The 20057-nt window shown below is 49.2% G+C and overlaps 1 protein-coding gene across 5 annotated transcripts in view; it reads right to left on the bottom strand.

Moving 5' to 3' along the window:
* The window catches only part of PCNX1 (pecanex 1), a 1666514-nt gene that overhangs the window by 365927 nt on the left and 1280530 nt on the right, over positions 1 to 20057 (bottom strand). For all 5 annotated transcript variants that reach the window (XM_069638600.1, XM_069638595.1, XM_069638598.1 and 2 more), the window contains exon 28: positions 11622 to 11852. In XM_069638600.1, coding sequence (XP_069494701.1) covers positions 11622 to 11852 — 231 coding nt within the window. The remainder of the gene's footprint in view (positions 1 to 11621; positions 11853 to 20057) is intronic.

Below are 20057 nucleotides of genomic sequence, written 5' to 3'. Positions count from 1 at the left end.
GGGATCTGACCTCTGGATGGAGAACCCGACCCCCCTCCCTTGAGAGCAGATCGTCTCGGTAGGGAAGACGACGTGAAGGGCAGATGGACAAGTAGAGAAGGTCCGGGTACCACGTCCTCCGGGCCCACGCTGGAGCAATGAGGATCATCCGGGAACCGAACCTCCGTAACCTCCGCAGTACTTGCGGGATGACGGGGACTGGAGGAAACGCGTACAGCAGTGGGAATGACCACTCCACCACAAACGCGGCTCCTTTTGGAGGAAATTTCCGCAAGCAGAAGCTCTCGCACTTCCGGTTGACACTGGAGGCGAAGAGATCCACTTGAGAGGTCCCCCAAATGGCGAAGGTCTCCAGGAGAATCTCCTGAGCCAACTCCCACTCGTGAGAGATAGCGCTCTGCCTGCTCAGAGCATCCGCTGTCTCGTTTTTGTCTCCGGCAAGATGAACTGCCGAGATCGAAACTTCCTGCTGGATTGCCCAGAACCAGAGCTGCATGTTAGGCAGAAACCTGTGCAGTTCCCTCTGGGACCACTGCACGAGATTTAGGACTACAGGTGTTTGGCAGTAAACCCACTTGGTAGCAGTCTCTACCACACAGATTCACTTGGTAGCTGTGGCTGAGCAGTCAGACTTCCCTCAAGAAGAGTTAGGCAGTATACAGAGTATTCACAATAGGTCAAGAGAACACAAGTAAACACTGACCAGGGCTTGGTGTAAAAGAGATATAATTATTTATTTAAAACCACATCTAGAAAAACACACAGGCACTAATAGTAAGCAATTCAAAAACACGGTCACTAAAAGATATACACTCCCTTAAAAGAATATTAGACAAGTCTTAAGTAAAGCCCCACTTATTTTCAGACAGCGGTGAGTGCTTAACGTAGATGGCACTCTAATAATTTGTTTTAAAAAAGGGAGAGAAAAACAGAATAAATTGAAACAGATCCCAACACTTTTTCACAAACACAACAAGAAAGGAAGGCAAAGTAACACCGTGAATTCAGAGTCAGTAGGCCGGATCCGCTTTAAGAGGATCAAAACGAAATGTGTCCATGGTCACACGGTTGCAGTGCACAAAAGTCTTGTAACGGTTCAAAAAGGAGTTGGACCAAAGAAAGGGACCAGTTAGAGGGTCAAGGCGGCCAGCCCAGAAGGTTAAGGGGTTATTATTACCTTGTAGCAATCTTTAGAAAGGGAGGCCTGGCGGGCACGGTACCTTAAAGTGGTGAGAATATTCCAGCGGGGGCAGTTGTTCCTGGCAGCGGATGCAAGTCGGTGCTTCGTCCGGGGGAAGAGAGGATCTCGTCGGGAGGAAGACAGGAGTCAGTTGCACTGCCATGGAAGAAACCAGCCGCAGAGTTTCTCAGGTACAAGGAGCGGTCCGTTGATTCGCGGTCCAGTGTTAAGTGGCTATCCGGCTGCCGGGGTGCTTGGCACAGGTAATTTGACCACAGACCGGTATGGGGTGCGAAGAGAAGAAGGTAAACTGGTTGTGCCCACCAGTCAGGGGAAGAAGCCTCTCCAGCCGGGAGATCTTCTCTGTCGTCGGGAAGTGGTGAGTCGGTTCCGCAGGGCTCCACCGGTGGTGTCGTCGTGGTAGGTCGGCTCAGCTTCTCCGTCGTCGGATTCTCAGGTCCTGTGGCGACTCCTGAAGTTCCAGTTCCAAAGCCCTGCTTTTATGCAGCATATCCCCATTCACTCAGCCTAGCTGTCAAACATGCTAAGTGGTGAGCCGGCCGGCTCACCACTTGGGCCAATCACACAAGAGTGCGACTTGAGTTACCAAGGTAACTCAGTCCAGGGTGCCTAAACCCCCTCCCACACCCCCTGTGGTACCCAGACAGAGTGGCACCACTTTTGGACGCTTCTGTGGAGAAGCCCGCCAAAAAGTGGAACAAAGGGCTCGACTTGGGTTGGAGTCACAGAAGAGAACACAAACGCCATTTTAGAATCGAGTCCTGGCAAAAAATACCAACCGGCGAATTAAAATTAATTAAATAAAATGGCGGTATGTTCAAGGCTATGAGAATGAAATAATTAAAGTTGGTAGCCTCGAACAATGGGAAAATCCCATAGGGAAATATTTGCGGTTGAATATAAAAAGTAGTATCCACTACCACCAGCCAAAACTCGATCAGGGGGGACGGAGACGTGCCCCCTCGACTAACAGACCCCGGGGCAATCGAATTGCCCCGACCAGTACGTCCACAATATGATGGTTTGTACTGGTTTCTGTTAATAATTTCGGACTAGTAAAGCCAATGGTGACTTTACATGCCCTGGGAGACAGTAGTAAGTCCCACGGTATACAGTCTATGGTGGGGTGTCACTATGAAACCCTTGGGTTACTGCACGGAGGGTGCGGTGTAACACACATAGTAAAAACACATGAGACCCTATGGAGTAAAAGACCCCATAGCCCATAAAACACATTGACAGTCAAAGAAACACCATAAATCATGTCCAAGAGTGGGAGAAAGAGAGTCTCACTCTTGGCAGGAGAAAAAAACAAACTCCAGAAATCCAGCAAAGCTGCTGGGGGACTCACTAGGTTAGGAAATTCAGCCTAAAGAAAGAATTCTCCCTAACACTGCATCGTCTCCCTGCACAGAGGAAGTGACCCAGCCCCCCCACGCCCCCTTTTTGTTGAGGTAGTGCATGGCCACCGTGTTGTCCGTCAGGATCAGGACATTCTACCCTCGCACAGTTGGCAGAAAAGCCTTCAGGGCTAGCCTGACGGCCCTCAGCTCCAACAGATTGATATGGAGTCTGGAATCCGACGGAGACCAACGACCGCTGACTGTCAATTCGTTGGCATGATCTCCCCATCCCGTGAGGGATGCGTCCGTCACGATCGTCGCCTCCAGCCAGGGAAGCCAAAACGGAGCCCCCTTCATCCGATTGTCTTCGACGGCCCACCACAGAAGGTCCTTGGTGACCGAAGACGGCACCTGAACAGGGTCCAACATCCTGCCGGAGGACTGAGACCACTGGAGCTTGAGTGCCCATTGCAAAGATCTCATGCGCAACCTGGCCTCTGGCACCAGAAGAATGCAGGATGCCGTGAGTCCGAGCAATCTCAAGAACTCAAACGCTGGGAGACTCTAGGCAAGCTGAAACTTGTGCACCATCTGCTGAATGTGATGAGCCCTCACCTGGGGAGGAAAACACTGCCCCAGGGACGTGTCGAGCACTGCTCAGATGTACTGAAGCCTCTGAGTTGGTGTCAAATGGAGAAGCCCAGCTTGTGGAGGGAGTGGCAGGTGACTGACAGATGATCCAGGACTTGCTCGGGAGAGAGCGCCCTGATCATCCAATCGTCCAGGTAGGGGTAGACGTGAATCCCCCCTTTCTTGAGGTGCGCTGCCACCACTACCATGAGCTTGGTGAAGACTCTCAGGGCGGAGGTCAATCCGAATGGCAGGACCCGAAACGGAGTGTGCGAGTCGCCAACCGCGAACCTCAGGTACTTCTTGTGCTTTGGATGCATCGGCACATGAAAATAAGCGTCCTTGAGGTCGAGAGACACCAACCAGTCCTGAAGTTGAAGGGCCTGGAGGACTTGAGAGAGAGTAACCATCTTGAACTTGTCCTTCCTGAGGAGTGAGTTGAAACCGCGCAAGTCCATGATGGGTCTCAATCCCCAGTCTTTCTTGGAAATCAAAAACTAAGGGGAATACCATACGTTGTTCCTCTCCGTTATAGGCACCAGTTCTATGGCGCCTTTCTCCAGCAGGGATTGAATTTCCTGTGCAAGGAGCGGATCCGGACTCTTCAAAGAGAGATTCCCCGGTGGATTGTATAGAGGCCTCTGCCAGAAGGGAAGACAGTAGCCGTGGGTTTTGATCTCCAGAACCCACACATCTGAAGTAATGGCGCGCCACTCTGCAAGATGCTGCGCCAGCCTTCCCCCAACCGGCGAATCATGGGATATGGCCTCAAGACTGAGCTGAAGCGACTGCGGCGTTGCCGGAGGGCAAAGAGGCAACAGCCCGAGCGGCCTTGGCATCTCTAGTACCTTGTTTTCCACCTCTGGCACTCCTATGGTGGCCCCTTTGGCTGGCAGCTCCTCTCGCTTTACCAAAGGATGAGTAATGACGAAAGGAACCTCCCCTCCATTGCTGTCCCCTAGGAAGAAAAGGCCGAGGTTGGTGAACTGCAGCACCCAACGACTCCGCTGCAGCTTTCGAGGTCTGCAACCTCTCAAGGCTCTCGTCAGCCTTGCTGCCAAAAAGATGTTCCCCGTCAAAGGGCATGTTGAGAAGCCGGACCTGCACATCAGGAGCAAACCCCGACTTCTGCAACCACACAAACCTGCATATAACGGTGCTCGCTGCCATGGACCGGCTGACGCAATCTGCCATGTCCAAACCCGACTGAACGGCCTCACACATGGCATCCTTGCCATCCTGAACCATGGCAAGGAAACCATCCCGTTCGTCCCCTTAAGGAATATGTTCAGCCGCTAAGGAAACAGTTCCACAGAGTGTGCGTGAAACGAGACAAGGCACAAACGGAGTTGGCCGCCTGAGGTGTCATACCCCCTGAAGAAAACACTTTCTTTGCCCAGCCGTCAAAACGCTTGTCGTCCCTATCAGGAGGGATGGTAGGATACGACGCCCGCTTTACCGGGGCCGTAGCCGCCTGCACCACCAAACTCTCCGGAGTAGGGTGCGTGGTCAAGTAGCAGGGATCGCTACTGGCTGGGCGGTATTTTCGCGGCAAAGACTTTCCAACTGCCGGGAGACTCTCCAGAGCAGTCCAAGCCGCCGCCGCCACCCTCCTCTGTAGAGCCATATGGAACGGTAGTACCGGGTCAGTTGGTGAGCCTTGGTCGAGGATATCCGTATAGGTCATCCGTAAGAAAATCCCCTGGGGGAGCGGACCATCCCAAGTACTCGGTGACACTGGACATAAGACGCCGGTACGAGGAGTCGGCATGAGTGCCAGGCTCAGGCCTACAAAGCTCCACCTCCGGAGAGGTGTCCAGCCCACTGGCATCATGCAGGGACTGCCGCAGGTCCTCAATTTGGCAATGGCCCGAGAGAATCTCGTCCGGCACCGTATCCGGAACCATGCCATCACCAGAGCCCTCATCCACCTCCGAAATAAACTCAAGCTGGCAGTAAGAAGGCACATGATGTGGAACAAAGCCATGCTTGACCTTTGCTAGAGTCTTTCACCGAGCCCCGGGGAACCCCCGTCGAAACAGCCTCGAAAGGCGTTGAGGGAATGGGCGTCGACGCCGACAGCATCGATGGCGTCGACACAGTCCTCGAGGCCGGAGCCCCGAGCGTGGCCCTCGACAGCCTGGGCGCCGATGGCGTCGACGACTTCTTCGGAGGCGGGGCCTCGGAAGAGTCTGTCGACGACCTCGGCGTCAATGTCTTCATCGAAGACACCACAGGTGCACACGGTCTCGAGCGCGTCGAGGACGGGACCTGGAACGGGCATGACGAGAACGATTCCCCTTGTCCGAGCGGGACCTTTTCTGCGAATCGTGCCGACCACCCGAGCCCGAAGGCATGCGAGCGGTGTCTCTCGACCGATCACGACCGACCCCACTCAGAAGCGCGGACGGACCAGTGCCCTGCGACTCCAGAATCGCCAACATTTTCTTCCTGAAGGGAGCCCATTCCTCCGGCGTCGCATGCTTGGTGTGGTAAGTGACTCGCCGACGGGCGGAGTCCTCTGATGAGGACGGGGAAGGCGACCGATGACGGCGCTTCCCGGAGTGCCTCAAAGAGGCAGAGGAGTGGCGGGACCGACTCCGGGACCGAGACCCACTGGACTTCTGACGACGATGCGGAGAGTCGCCCCTCAAATCGTCCGTCGAAAGCCCAGCAGACCTCGACTTCCGTGGCTTGGACACCTTCCTACCGATAACTTCTTCTTGCGCTCCCGCAAGGCTTAGGACGTGAGCAACTGGCAGTCGACAGTCATCCGTGTCATGGGCCTCCCCGAGGCACCAGAGGCAGGCGTTGTGCGAGTCAGTCACCGACATCTTGGACCCACAGTCCCCGCACTTCTTAAAGCCCGGACGCGGGGTGGAAGACTAGGTAGACATCTTCACAAAGAATATACTTCACAATACGAACAGGTTCGAAGAACCGAGAAAGAACAGAAACTCCAAAGAGTCGAGGCGCGCTTAGATCTCCGAAGCGAACACGTTCGCGGAAAAAACAGAACTGAGGCTACGGGCGGCGTGCGTCCTACTTATAACATCCAGTGACGTCGGCCGTCGGAGGAGGTCCTCGAGGGCGGCGTATCGACGCAGGAGCCGAAGATTTTCCGAAGCAGCACAGCTGTGGTGATTACATGTCATAGATATGGAATACGTCGGAGGCCCCAATCCTCTCGAAGTCCATCTTCGTCTGATGTCCCGACTTCTTAACTTTGTCTTTGTCTCTAGTCATTTCCCTGGTCGCCTGGATATTCGGTGTCTGTTTCCTGCTTGCGTTCTCTTCAGCACCTGGACTTGTAGATTAGTGCTCACTTGGTCCTCCGGTCTACCCCTGTGCCTGGGCTTCCGTGACCCCACTTCTTCCTCCGCTGCCGTCCCCTCCAGCGCTCCTTAAACCCATATAAAGTGTTTAGCAGGTCACTTGCCCCGCTTCAGACATGTCAAATCAGAGATGTGCCGGGGGCCGTATTAACCACTTCCACTTTTTGCTGGAAGGCACTATTCTCTGTTCAGATCCTGTGCTCACCCTTCACAACCGTGTCTGACCGTTCTCTGCAGTCTGTGCTTGCAAATGTGGCGGGCCAGTCCCTCCGGGTATGGCCCGTTTATATTAGTTCTCTTGGGTGTTGGAAGGCATGCATGAGCTGCAGTGTTCTGGTCTCACACGGCTCTTTTGCATAACCCCTCTAGGAATTCCTCACAGGTTGGTAGTGAGTCGTGTTGTGTGCCTCAGTCCTCCTTACTAGTTACATCCTGCTGTTCTGGTTTCACCATGCCGTGCGGCAGCCGCTCTCCCACACCTCCCCGCTATGCAGATGCCAGGGTTATATTCCTGTCCTGGGGGGGAGGAGGGGTGGCTCTGGTTCCATTTCGACTTCCACTTTTGGGCGATCACCAATAGCGCTGCTAGCTGTAACAAACGCTTTTGACGTTTCTTTGGAGCTTTGTCGAAAGTGCTCTTCCATCACTACCAAGAGACACGATCTCAAAGTTCTGGGTTCTTGCAAATCAAACATTTGCACCATACATTTATTAACCTCTTCCCAATATTGCACCAGCCCCGGGCAACATCTACCACACGTTTCCAATCTCCCACCCTCCACACTGCCTCCAACATTTATCCAAAATGGAAGACTTCATTTTCCTTAAGCAAGCACGTGTATAGTGCCATTGCACCAATAATTTCTACCATCATTCTCCAATTTGGATTTGCCTAGTAAATCTGGGTATTCCTTTCCATAGTGCATCCCAATCTTCTTCCGGCACTTCCTCCCCCCAAGTGTGTGAAGCCAGTATTTATAACTTATTGAAGACTTTGGAGCGGTATCTAACAACATCAATTTATATAGGCTTGAAATAAGAGCTTTTTACATTTTATTTTTGCCTTTTTTAAAGAGCTCACACAGCCCGCGGGCATTGAGGCGCTGTTACAGCAACTGTTTTTATTTTTGTTGCGTAATAGTTTTTTGTTGTTGTCTTAGTTGCTTATTTATAACGCGCTTAAACAAACCTGTGTTGCTTTTTGTCGTCTTGGTTCCAAGGCGCGCACGTTGCTGTTAAGCTATCCTCCCGGGACAACGAGGGCTACATGGGTTAGATGTCACCTTTTTCAAATGCTGTTCAATCTCTTACTGCCACCTTTCAAATATTAAAAACGACTAGTTTCCCAAAGACCAAAATCTTGTTTAAACTGCAAAAAGGATTGAAGGTCGTTCCCCTGAAACATCTTTCTCAGTTTCTCACATCCTGCGTGTTTCCATTCCATTCCATGAATGCATTGGGTTCGATCATATTTCAATGTTGCCAGCACACAAAGTACCTAAGGTTCATGATGCAGGACTCCCACTATCAGTTTAAGGTTCTTCCCTTCAGCATCACCTCAGCTCCAAGGGTGTTCACGAAGGCACTGGCGGTAGTAGCTGCTCACCTGCGCAGGCAGTCCATTCCAGTCTATCCGTACCTGGACGACTGGCTCATAAATAGGGTATTCATACGGAACATGCCTATCAAATACCCAGAAGACGGCAGATGTCCTTTTCAGGCTAGGCTTCTCGATCAATGAGAAAAAGTGCAGTCCAGTCTAGACCCCAGTGAAGTAAAACCATTTTTGGGAGCTCTAATTCAGACCAAAGACGGCTTTGTCTTTCCCTCCAACGAGAGGGTTCAAAACATGCTGTTCGATTCCTCACTATGCAGACAGTCACGAGGTGACCGTACGCAAAGCCATGCGACTGTTAGGAATGATGGCCTCCTGCATTTAGCTAGTTCCACATGCTCGCTTGCGCATGCGCCCCATGCAAGAGTGGCCCTCGAGCCAATGGTGTCAGGCCAGCGGACAGTGGGACGATCTAGTGGTCGTCTCGGCAGCCCTCGTTCAGTCTCTTCAGTGGTGGTCAAGGGAAAGCCTTCTGCAGGGAAAAACCTTCACCACCCCCGCAGTAGAAGCCACTCTTACCACAGACGCCTCTCTGACTGGGTGGGGGCTCACCTCCTTCAACAGATGGCGCACGGCGTGTGGTCCCCAGTGGTAGCATCCAATCACAAACTTGTTGGAATTGCTAGCAGTGCTCAAGGCCCTAAAGGTTTTCCAAACACCTCCAGGGGAAGACAGTTCTAGTTCTCACAGACAGTACTAGGGCCATGTATTACCTAAACAAACAAGGGGCCACTCACTCTCTAGGGCTGTCCAAACTGTCACATAACATATGGAAATGGGCTCTCAAACACAAGATGTTCCTCCTGTCACAACACGTTCCAGGGGAACTCCATCTTCTGGCGGACATACTCGGCAGAGACTTCCCCCTTCCCGTAGAGTATGAGTGACAACTACATGAGGACATTGTACTCAACGTCTTCGCAGATTGGGGCTTCCCAGAGATTGACTTGTTTGCAACTCTGGAGAACGCACAATGCCAAGATTACTCTTCTAGGTACCGTCAGAACCCCTCCAAGGGTAACGGTCGCTGGATAACATGGTCTGGGAAATTGGCCTACGCTTCAGCCCTCCCTAACCCCCCCATCCAAATACCCTGCATCAACAAAATAGTGCACAAGATGCACCAAGAGCCAGTCAGGATGATTCTGGTGGCCCCGGTGTGGGCCCGCCAACCTAAGTTCTCCCATCTCATGGCAATATCAGTCTCCCCTCCCAGGAAACTGCCATGCCCTTACAACATGCCATCTCCAGACAAGGGAGAGATACTACATCCATGCGCTCAAACTCTTAACTTAGCCTGGCTCCTGAGAGTAGAGAGTTCAGGCACCTCCAACTCCCTCAAAGATGTATAGACATACTGAGGGAAGCACAGAAACATAACACCAGACACTGCTACTGCAGCAAATGGAAACACTTTGTCATTTGGTGTAATACCAAGGGCATCAATCCTGTTGATTGCACACCAAAACATATTGTCCTGTACCTAACTTGCCTGTTAGATTCAGGTGTGGTTTTCAATTGCCTAAAGGTCCACTTAGCTGTGCTTTCAGCTTACACCACGTCCCAAAACAAGGTCTTGTGGTGGAAAATTCCAGTGATTAAAGCATTTATGGAGGGGGTAAAGAGGATCCACCCCCCACCCCCATTTCAAACCCTGCTCTCGGGTGAAACCTGAATGTTGTACTTACCAGATTAATGGGGCCTCCTTTTGAACCAATGCACAAGGCTAGCCTGAAAGCCCTCACCTACAAGACCGCCTTCCTGTTGGCGATCACCTCAAAAAGGAGTTAAGAGAACTGCAGGCCCTTTCAGTTCAGGAACCATTTGTCATGCTTCACAAAGATAAGGTGCTCCTCTGCACTCACCCAAGATATACGCCTAAATTCATATCAAAGTTCCATGTAAACCAGACCCTACAACTACCCACCTTTTTCCAAAACCCCACTAACGTGGCAGAACAGAGCCTCCACACAAAAAATGTTAGGAGAGCGGTTACCCATTATCTGGAAAAGACAAAGCCACTAAAGAAAACAAACCAGTTCTTCCGTTTTAGTGGCAGCCGGTAGAGAAAGGGACCGTCTCTAAATCAGCTATTTCAAACTGGATTGTGAACTGTATCACACTGCGTTACACTCTTGCCAAGAGAGACCTGCCCTTCATGCCTAGAGCGCACTCTACTCGGGGCACAGGGGCTACCATAGCATTAATTGCAAATGTTCCTCTGGAGTCCATTTGTTAAGCAGCAACCTGGAGTTCTGTATACACCTTTACACAACACTACTGCATAGATTCTCAATCTAGGTCTGATTCTCAAGTGGGTATAAGCGGTGCTAAGACATCTCTTTGCTACTGTTCCTTCACATATCCCACCACCAAATCTGGGTACTGCTCGCTAGTCTATGCAGAGCATGCGATTTTAAGCAGATTCTCAAGCATCAGAAGACATGCATTACTTACCGTAATAGCATTTCTGATGATAGTATCTGCTTAGATTCACATGCGCCCACCCTTCCTTCCCTCGTGGAGTAGAAGGAACAGACATTTTACACCTAGTCCCTTCTGTACTCGCTCATGCCGACTAGAAGGCTCCCTCACGGCAACAAAAAAAAAAAGACAACCAGAGGGACCTTGACGCGTGAGGGATTTTGGGTACACTACACGTTAGGGATAGTGTTACAGTCACGCCCATGTCGACGTCCCTTTCGATCTTTGAAAGAAAGATGAAATACTCCGCTATTAACACTCGGTGTCGGACTACATGCACAGCATGTGATTCTAAGCAGATTCACAAGCATCAGAAATATATCTTTACAGATATATTGCGTGGTCCTTCCCTCTGTGTAAAAATCGAACGTGCTTGCTGTAACTTTAAACCAGTTCACTCCTGAAGGGTTGCCTTGACTTATGGTATTCTACCATTTGGTGAGCCAATATCTCATTAAGCAAACATCCGTTAAGCCAAGCAGAGTGCTATAACTTGGTGTCAGAAATAGAGCCCAAGTAAAATCTCGAAAGCTTCAAAGGAGTACCTTTCTCCAGACCACTGGAGAGCTCCCAATATCTAGGCTAGTTTGTGCACAATTTGCAGATCAGATTTTGTGAATGAGACAGGGACCAGGTACATCGGAGGTGCAGATGTACAGCAGAAATTGTCAAATGCTTCCAAATTGTGAAATAATTTTACTGCAGTTTCAGCTACAACTCAATTTCATAACGTTTATTCAAGAAATTCGCCAACTATCCTTTATGATCAGTCCTATTAATAACGTTTATTCAAGAAATTCGCCAACTATCCTTTATGATCAGTCCTATTCCGCAAATAAGCCATGAGGCACATAGAACATTTATTACAATATCAATTGGTGCAAAAACATGGAGCTAGTGACCGCATTCCATGAAATGCTTGGCCTGAATAATATACCTTTAATATGCGGCTTACATTGAACAGCAACGAGCCAAGCATGGCACGAAGTGTGGTCTATTTTAACATTGGTTACCTTTTCCCTTCTTGAGGAACAGTACTCAATCCAGTTGAGGTAAATGCCACAAAAGCTATCTCTGGAGATTCCAGCTAACCGCAGGTCATAATCCTCATCGATATTTGGATTAAATGTTGGGTCCACATCTACATAGCAGCGGTCCGAGCAAGGGCGCAGACCATCCTGCATGGTCTCGTTGGCCAACCAGTCCTCCAGCTTTGATGAAGTTGTTACATAATAAATAATGCCCTGGAGAAGTGAAACAAAACAAAAATTATTTTAAAAAAGGGAGCCATGTAACAAGGAAACTAAAACTAAAACTGAGAAAACTTTTTCCGATTGAGTGCAGTCGAGCAAACCACTTTCACATAGTCATTTTGTGCCTTAAGCATTTAAACTTTCAGGGAGTGATATACAACTCAGAAATGCAAATGCTCATTAGCTTCAAATCACACCCTTCAGAATGACAGGAATAAAATGGTTTCACTTTTGAATGTCAGCCTATTTGATGGCATTACTTGGAATGCTACTGGATCTACATGATCCGACCGCGGATAATTTTACCACGGTCGTAACTTTCGCATGCCAAAGGTGCGAACTACCAAAAGTTTGCACCCTTCTCATGCGAACACACATACATACTACGGGGGCTGCAGGGGTTTCCCCCGCAACCTCCGCTCACTATACTGTGAAGTATAGTGAGTGGGGTGTTGCGGGGGGGACACCCCTGCAGCCTTTGTTTTGTTTCTATTTTTTGCAGATGTGCTGCGGGGGTGTCCCCCCCAACACTCCGCTCACTATACCACACAGTATAGTGAGCCGAGTGCGGTGTGTTGCGGGGGACACACCCGTAGCCCCCGCAGTCTTTTTAAAAAAAACTTAACTGCAATGCTACCACCAAACGTTCAAACCTTTGGTGGTAGCATTTTTAGAACTTTTGGTCCTTGCAGACCTTTATTGTCAGCAAAAAGGTACAATTCCATGCTACTTATGGAAATTGAACCATTTATACTTTGGGACATTGTGGTAGGTGCATTTCTAAAAGGTCCTCTGGGGGGGGCTTGGGGAGTTCAACAAGTTAGTGGTAAACTGGTTTCCTGTAAAGTTATTCCTGACTCGCACAGTGGTAGTTGGGCAGAGCAGTTGAGGCTTTGGGGAAGAGCTCATAGTAGGGTACAGATTATACTCTCATAAGAATACAATAAAGTAATGACCACATGGTCTCTACCTTTTCCCCCTTTTTCCCCTGGCACTTGCTACCTTGGCCCGCCCAGCACTTCCCGTGGGGGACCCCACTCCTGCACTTCTCCCTCTACCCCCTGCCCCCTCCCCCCTTGCACTTAGCTCCTTGTCAAGTACTTGCGCGGTAGGATTGTCACAAAGGCAATATAACAGTGTTGTTCATGATTCCCATGTCTTCTCCCCTGCCCCCCCAATCTTGTTTTGTGGCGCCTGGAAATACTTGTGTATAGGCACCATACAAATGTACAATAAAAACAAAAAAAAAATACAATAAATGGTATGTTACCGTTAAGAGGTTTAGCAGAACCACACTGGCGTAGGGTTTTGGGAAACCCAAATTAGTGGACCTGAACATGTTTAACACAAATGTCTAACCAAACTGACCGGTAACCAGGCCAACCAATAACATTTAGACTCAGGAGATCAGAAGTTTGGTGTGAAGTACAATTAACATACATTAGAGTTTGCCAAGTAATAGGTTATCCACCTTTGTATAAAATTAAAAGTCTTCAAGCTAGAATACAAGTAGAAAGCATGTATATATGTATACAACCACTACTGGGTGTTCACTTGGGGGCCATCACTACAGAATGAACAGAGTTGCAAGTGAATTCTGTTACAAAGACAATGTGTGTGTGGGCGGGGGGTGCTAAAACAAGTTATTAAAGCCCTTATACAATAAGGCAGCATCAGTGTACAGTAACTAAACTTACATTCAACCCAAGAGCAAGAATTCAATAGCTATTCAAAGTGCTCCAATAGGAAGTGACGGGCTCCTTGCAGTAATTGGTGCTTTAGACAGTAAATCAAAAGGAGTTTTCCTGTGAAGGCAGGCGCACCTACCAATTCTGGACGTTAATGAGGAACTCTGGCAAGATTTGATTTCAAAACACAGGTTCAACCACCAAAGGAACGGCAAGAGGTAGCTGCAGGGTAGGGTTTACCAGCTAAGGTTAGTGCATGGGGACCATGGGGATTTTAAACAGGTATGCAAATCAGTCAATGGTACACGCCAGAATAAAAGATTACTCCAGAAATGTCAGGGCCTTTGAGGACAACAACTCTCGTAAATTCTAGCATGGGAGGTCTAGGGGTCATGAATGTAAAGTGTACTTCGTTTGATAACCGAGTCCAGTGACTTGGCAGATCCAGTCTCAGTCAGCAGTCTAGCAAGATTCAACACCGGGCTGGAATCAAGATGAAGTTGAAGAACGTCGGCCACAACAATGGACGACTCACAAGATGCCACAGACAATGAGCAGACGAAGTGACCTGCACATGGCCTGCAAACACAAAGACATAGGACACCAGCAAGGTTCCCTTTCTTAGCTGAGAGCAGCAATGTCCATTGCCAATGATATGAGAGCACCAAGTTTTACAGCACCAGGCTGTGAGATCCAGACACAAGGAAAAGTCCCCTCCATGGATGGTGGATGCCAGCTACAAGGCCACAAATCTTCAGAGCGACGAGCAAAGAGATGCAGGACTCTGAAGTAGCTAGGCACACAAATTTGAGGAAGGCACAGTGGATGTTTCCCCACTCAATAAAAGAAAGGAGCTTCACCTTGTGATAGATTGCTTGGGCAACGGTTATCCAAAGAGCAGACTTCAACAATCCGCTGCATGACTGGGAGCCAGTGAAGGATACGTAACAGGGGAAATGTGGGCCCCATAAGGAGATCGGCCAGATTCTGTAAACACCGAAGCCGTTGTATCATGCCCTTGGGCTGAGCCAGATTTAAGGAATTAGAATAGTCAAGTCTGCTCAGCACAAGGGCAGCAACCACCGGGGGATGCAGAACAGCTGGTAACATAGGAAGCACCTTCTTTAAGGTTTTAAGGTGATAATGACTAACCTTGCAAACAGAAGACACTTGGTCATTCATGGAGAGAGAAGAGGAGAGAATGACTCCCAGATTCCTCACCTTGGTCACAGGATCTGGGAGGGCGCCAAGGGAGAATACCCGAGTGCGGTCAGCCAAAAAAAATGAGAACCATGCCAGGACCTGGCCCGAAATGCCAATTTGCAACAGGTGGGTGGCCCATTGAATGGAATGGGCCACATAGGTTTGATGGTATCCCGCAGGATTTACCTCCACCGACCACACTAGCATACTGGGTTAGCTGGTGCGGTAACGTGCCGGTAAACAGAATTACTGGCACGTTGACAGCGCACCGGCCAACTCTAATGAGGCTCAGTATTAATCTGTACAACCTGGTGTTTGCCCAGTGCATCCTTAATCAACATGGTGTTAGGTAAAGATTTGGGGTAGTACCCTTTGGGTGCACTACAACAACCTTAGCCTCCTGGCAATAGGACCCAACCTTTGGTATAAATCTGAACTACACAGGTTGGTAGTGTGGCTGAGCAACCAGGCTTATCTCAAGAGAGGTCAATGTGAGCTGTAGAGTAGTTACACAAAGATTCACAGTGAGAAGTATTCAAATAAACAATTACACTCAAGGTTAATTGAATAAACAATTATTAGTTCATCAGTCATTTGAATAAGCCTTCCTTCGAAGGGAGCAATAAAATAGCAACACACAAATACCTTAAAAATACACACTTAGTTTCTAAATCAGTAAATACCCGTTGGGGATGACACACAGACACTTCCTACACCCTCAGGTGACTTAAATAGCTAAGACATTAATATTTTTCTGTTGGCATTTGGAATAGTGCCGAGATGAGTGTCAAAGAAAAGGTTATTAGAACAAACAAGAGATCACAAATATTCTTAACCAGGCAAATACATTTGGACCCCCCCAATGCAGAGTAAATTAACCCCTTCCTGGAAGCATAGGTGCAACACAATGTCAGAGGAGAGAAGAGTCATTCAGTGAACCAGGCTAGGCCTATGTCAATTGGGCAAATGTCTATGTGAGCTGACGCACTTCTTGCAGGTAAGTAATAAAAGTATTTGCACAATGTTGTAGAAGTCTGAAGAAAAAGAAGACTCAATGTAGGGCCACATGCTGTTGACTTATGAGTAGTAGAAGATGTAAGCCACTCTACAACAAGAAGGTAAATTCTCTTAGACTGTACAGTACCTTTAGTTAGCAGAAAAATGCAGCAGATGACTTCTGTTCCTGTGCAGCTCTGAAGATCCTGGGCCTCAGTCGTGGGGACAAGAGGGAGGACTGCTGGGGACTCCTGCACTGCAATGGGACACAGTTACTGACAGCAACCGGCAATCTTCAAACAAATGGCAATTCAGTGTTTCAGTTCCACGCTTCTACTGCCAACAGCACCACTGGGGTTCCTGGATGTCGAGATGGACTTTCCTTGCATCTGGGGTCCAGCACTCTGTTGAGGTGGTTGAGGCTCGCCCAGTCCTGCTTCCTGGGAGTATGGAGGATCTTCCTGGAGCTCTTGGCCAGCTTAAAAGCTGTTCCAACAGCAACTGCAGTGAAAGTACAACCAGATTCTAGAGGATGTCCAGGTGGCTTACTTTGGAGTTGATTGGTCCCACCAACTCAAGGGGGAGAAGTCATCCTTGTAGGGCTTCTCTAATCGAAACAAAAGTGGCGTTTCAGCACAGCAGCAGGGCTTCACCGGGCAAACTAACGGTCCAGGAGTTGCAGCAGGCGTCTTCTTCAAGTTCTTCTTCGGATTCCTTCGTCCAGTGGTCAACTTTGCTTTCCAAGCCAAAAAGCCTTGCCTTTTATGCAGGTTTCTCCCATTAATTCCAGCTCAGCTGTCAGTCACCCTTGCCGGACAGCCAGCCGGCCAATCACCTAAGAGTGCATACCAGTCTCCTAGGAGATTAAGCACAGGGAGTTCCGTGGACCTCCCTCACCAGAAACTCTGGAGCCAGAGGCGGGCTTCACTCATGAATCCCGCCAAAGACAAAACGAACAAAGGGACCAAACCTGGTTTGGTGCGCAGAGTGAATCTCAAGAAGGACCTTTCCACAGAGAAATGGCAAAAAAAAAGACTGGGGCCATTTTGACAAAAATAGGCACCCAAGGGTGCTTTACTGTAGCTACGAACGCAGTCCGCGGTAAAGACACACCACGGTAGTAAAAAGTAAAACACTGACATCATCCATTAATCGCAGAAAGGATAACAAAAATGTTACACGAGAAGCTAGACAAAGGGGATACTAAGTAACTCCTCCAGCACCCTATTGTAAGATAGTGTGTGCTGGGTAGGACAATGCATTACTTACCGTAAAAGCATTTCTGATGGTTGTATCTGCTTAGATTCACATGCTGTGCATAGGTCCGACATCCAGTGGTCACTGCGGAGTATTGCATTTTGTTTTTCGTAGTCGAAAAGGGGACGTCGACAAGGCGTGTCTGTAACACTATCCCTATAGTGACGTGCGTTGTACCCACAATCCTTCACGCGTCGAGGTCCCTCTGTTTGTATTTTTCTGCCCTGAGGGAGCCTTCTAGACGTGAGTGAGTACAGAAAAGAGAGAAAAATAGAAAAAGGATGTCTATGTTCCTTCCATCCGAGCGGGGAGGAAGGGTGGGCGCATGTGAATCTAAGCAGATACAACCATCAGAAATGCTTTTAACGTAAGTAATGCATTGTCTTCTGATGTTTGTTAATCTGCTTAGAATCACATGCTGTGCATAGACTAGCGAGCAGTACCCGGAGTTGGCGGTGGGTTATGAGAAGGAACAGTAGAGAAAAGATGTCTTAATACTGCCTGTCCCACCTGGGAGTCAGATCTAGAGTGTGCATCTAGACAGTAGTGTTTTGTAAAGGTGTGCACAGAACTCCAGGTAGCCGCTTTGCAGATGGACTCAAGGGGAACATTTGCAATGAATGCTATGGACGCCCCCGTGCCTCGAGTAGAATGTGCTCTTGGCCTAAAGGGCAGTTCTCTCTTAGCAAGAGTATAGCAGAGAGTGATGCATTGAACAATCCATCTAGAAATAGTGGACTTTGAAACTGCATCCCCTTCTCTTCCTGCTGCCACCGAGACGAAGAACTGATTAGTCTTTCTCAGTGGTCTGGTTCTTTCCATGTAGAACATGACCGCTCTGCGGACATCTAGTGTGTGCAGAGTCCTTTCTCCCAAGTTGGAAGGATTTTGAAAGAACGCTGGTAGTTCTATAGACTGGTTTACGTGGAATTTTGAGACGAATTTCGGAGCAAACCTTGGGTGAGTGCGTAGAACCACTTTATCTCTGTGAACTGTAACAAAGGGGTCTAGAACAGAAAGAGCCTGTAGTTCACTTACTCTCCTGATGGAGGTGATAGCTATTAGAAAAGCAGTCTTAAGAGTGAGGTCTTTAAGAGATGCTTTGTGCATGGGTTCAAATGGTGAGCCCATGAGTCTGGTAAGTACCACGTTAAGGTCCCATCCGGGAGCTGGGTCAGCTATCGGGGGGTGTATTCTCTTTACTCCCTCCATGAAGGCCTTTATAACAGGGATCTTCCACCACGACACCTTGAGTTGGGAAGTGGTGTATGCAGAAAGTGCCGCTAGGTGGACTTTAATGGAATTGAGCACTAGACCTGAATCCAATAAATGGGTCAGGTATAGAACAATATGTGTGGGAGAGCAGTCAATTGGGTTGATGCTCTTTCCTCTGCACCAGATGACAAATCTCTTCCATTTGCTAGAATAGCAGTGGCGAGTGTTAGGTTTTCTGGCTTCCCTGAGGATGTCCATGCATCTCTGCGGGAGCTGTAGATGTCCAAATTCTATGATTTCAGGAGCCAGGCTGCTAAGTTCATGTTCTGGGGGCATGGATGCAGAGTCCTGCCCCTGTCTTGTGACAGCATGTTGTACGGGCAGGGGAGTTTCACTGGGGGAGATAGAGACATCCCCATCAAGTGAGCGAACCATGGCCGTCGGGCCCACATTGGGGCCACCAGTATCATGGTTACTTGTTCCTGGTGCATCTTGTGCACCACCTTGTTGAGAAGGGGAGTCGGGGGGGAAAAGCGTAAACAAATTTCCCTGACCATTGAATCGACAGACCGTTCCCCTTGGATTGGTTCTGGGGATACCTGGAGGCGTAACTTTGGCATTGTGAGTTCTCCAGGGTTGCGAACAGGTCTATTTCTGGGAATCCCCATTGCGTGAAGACGAAGAAGACGATGTCTTCGTGCAGTCGCCATTCGTACTCTTCGGGCAGGGGGAAATCCCTGCTGAGTTTGTCTGCCAGCAGATTGAGTTCCCCTGGTACATGTTGTGACAGAAGGAACATATTCCGTTTGAGAGCCCACTTCCATATGTTTTGGGCCAGTTTGGACAGTCCTGGAGAGTGGGTTCCCCCCTGCTTGTTGATGTAATACATGGCTGTGGTGCTGTCTGTAAGGACCATCACTATCCTGCCTTGTAGGTGTTCCTGGAAGGCTTTTAGCGCCTTGAACACCGCTAGTAGCTCCAGAAGATTGATGTGTTTGGATGCTACGTTCGGAGTCCACTCTCCGTGAGCAGTCTGATGGGATAGGTGAGCCCCCCATCCTGTGAGGGATGCGTCTGTGGTTAGAGTGGCTTCCGCCGTGGGTGTGGCAAAGGGTTTCCCTTTTTCCAGGTTTTCCTTTGTCCACCACCGTAGCGAGAGAACTAAGGCCTGCAAGACCACCACTAGATCGTCCCATAGTACGCTGGCCTGACACCACTGGCTGTTGAGCCACTCTTGCATTGGGCGCATGCGCAGGCGCGCGTGAGGTACCAAATAAAAACACGACGCCATCATGCCTAGCAAGCGCATTGCTTTGCGTACTGTCACCTCTCGACCGGTCACATATTGAGGGATCTGAAACAGCATGTTTTGGACCCTCTCTTTGGAGGGGAAGACGAGGCCGTCCTTTGTTTGAATTAGAGCCCCTAGGAATTGTTTGATTTGGCTGGGGTCTAGGCTGGACTTCTTTTCGTTGATGAAGAAGCCCAACTGGAACAAAAGGTCTACAGTCTTTTGGGTATTGGAGAAGCATGTTTCGTAAGAATCCCCTGTTATGAGCCAGTCGTCGAGGTAAGGGTAAACTGGGATGGACAACCTGCGCAGGTGGGCCGCTGCCACTGCCAGCACCTTCGTGAATACCCTCGGTGCTGATGCTATGCCGAAGGGTAGCACTCTGAACTGGTAGTGTTTGCCCTCTATCATGAACCGGAGGTATTTTCTGTGCGCTGGCAACATTAAAATATGAAAGTATGCATCTTTCATGTCCAATGTTGTCATGTAATCTCCCTGTGATAGCAGTGGGATCACTTCCTGTAAGGTCACCATACGAAACTTTTG

The sequence above is a fragment of the Ambystoma mexicanum genome, chromosome 14, assembly GCF_040938575.1.
Source record: "Ambystoma mexicanum isolate Mex_15411 chromosome 14, UKY_AmexF1_1, whole genome shotgun sequence".
NCBI classification, from domain to species: Eukaryota; Metazoa; Chordata; class Amphibia; order Caudata; family Ambystomatidae; genus Ambystoma; species Ambystoma mexicanum.
The sequence above is the reverse complement of the archived record's forward strand: the minus strand, read 5'-3'. Positions and strand labels throughout refer to the sequence as shown.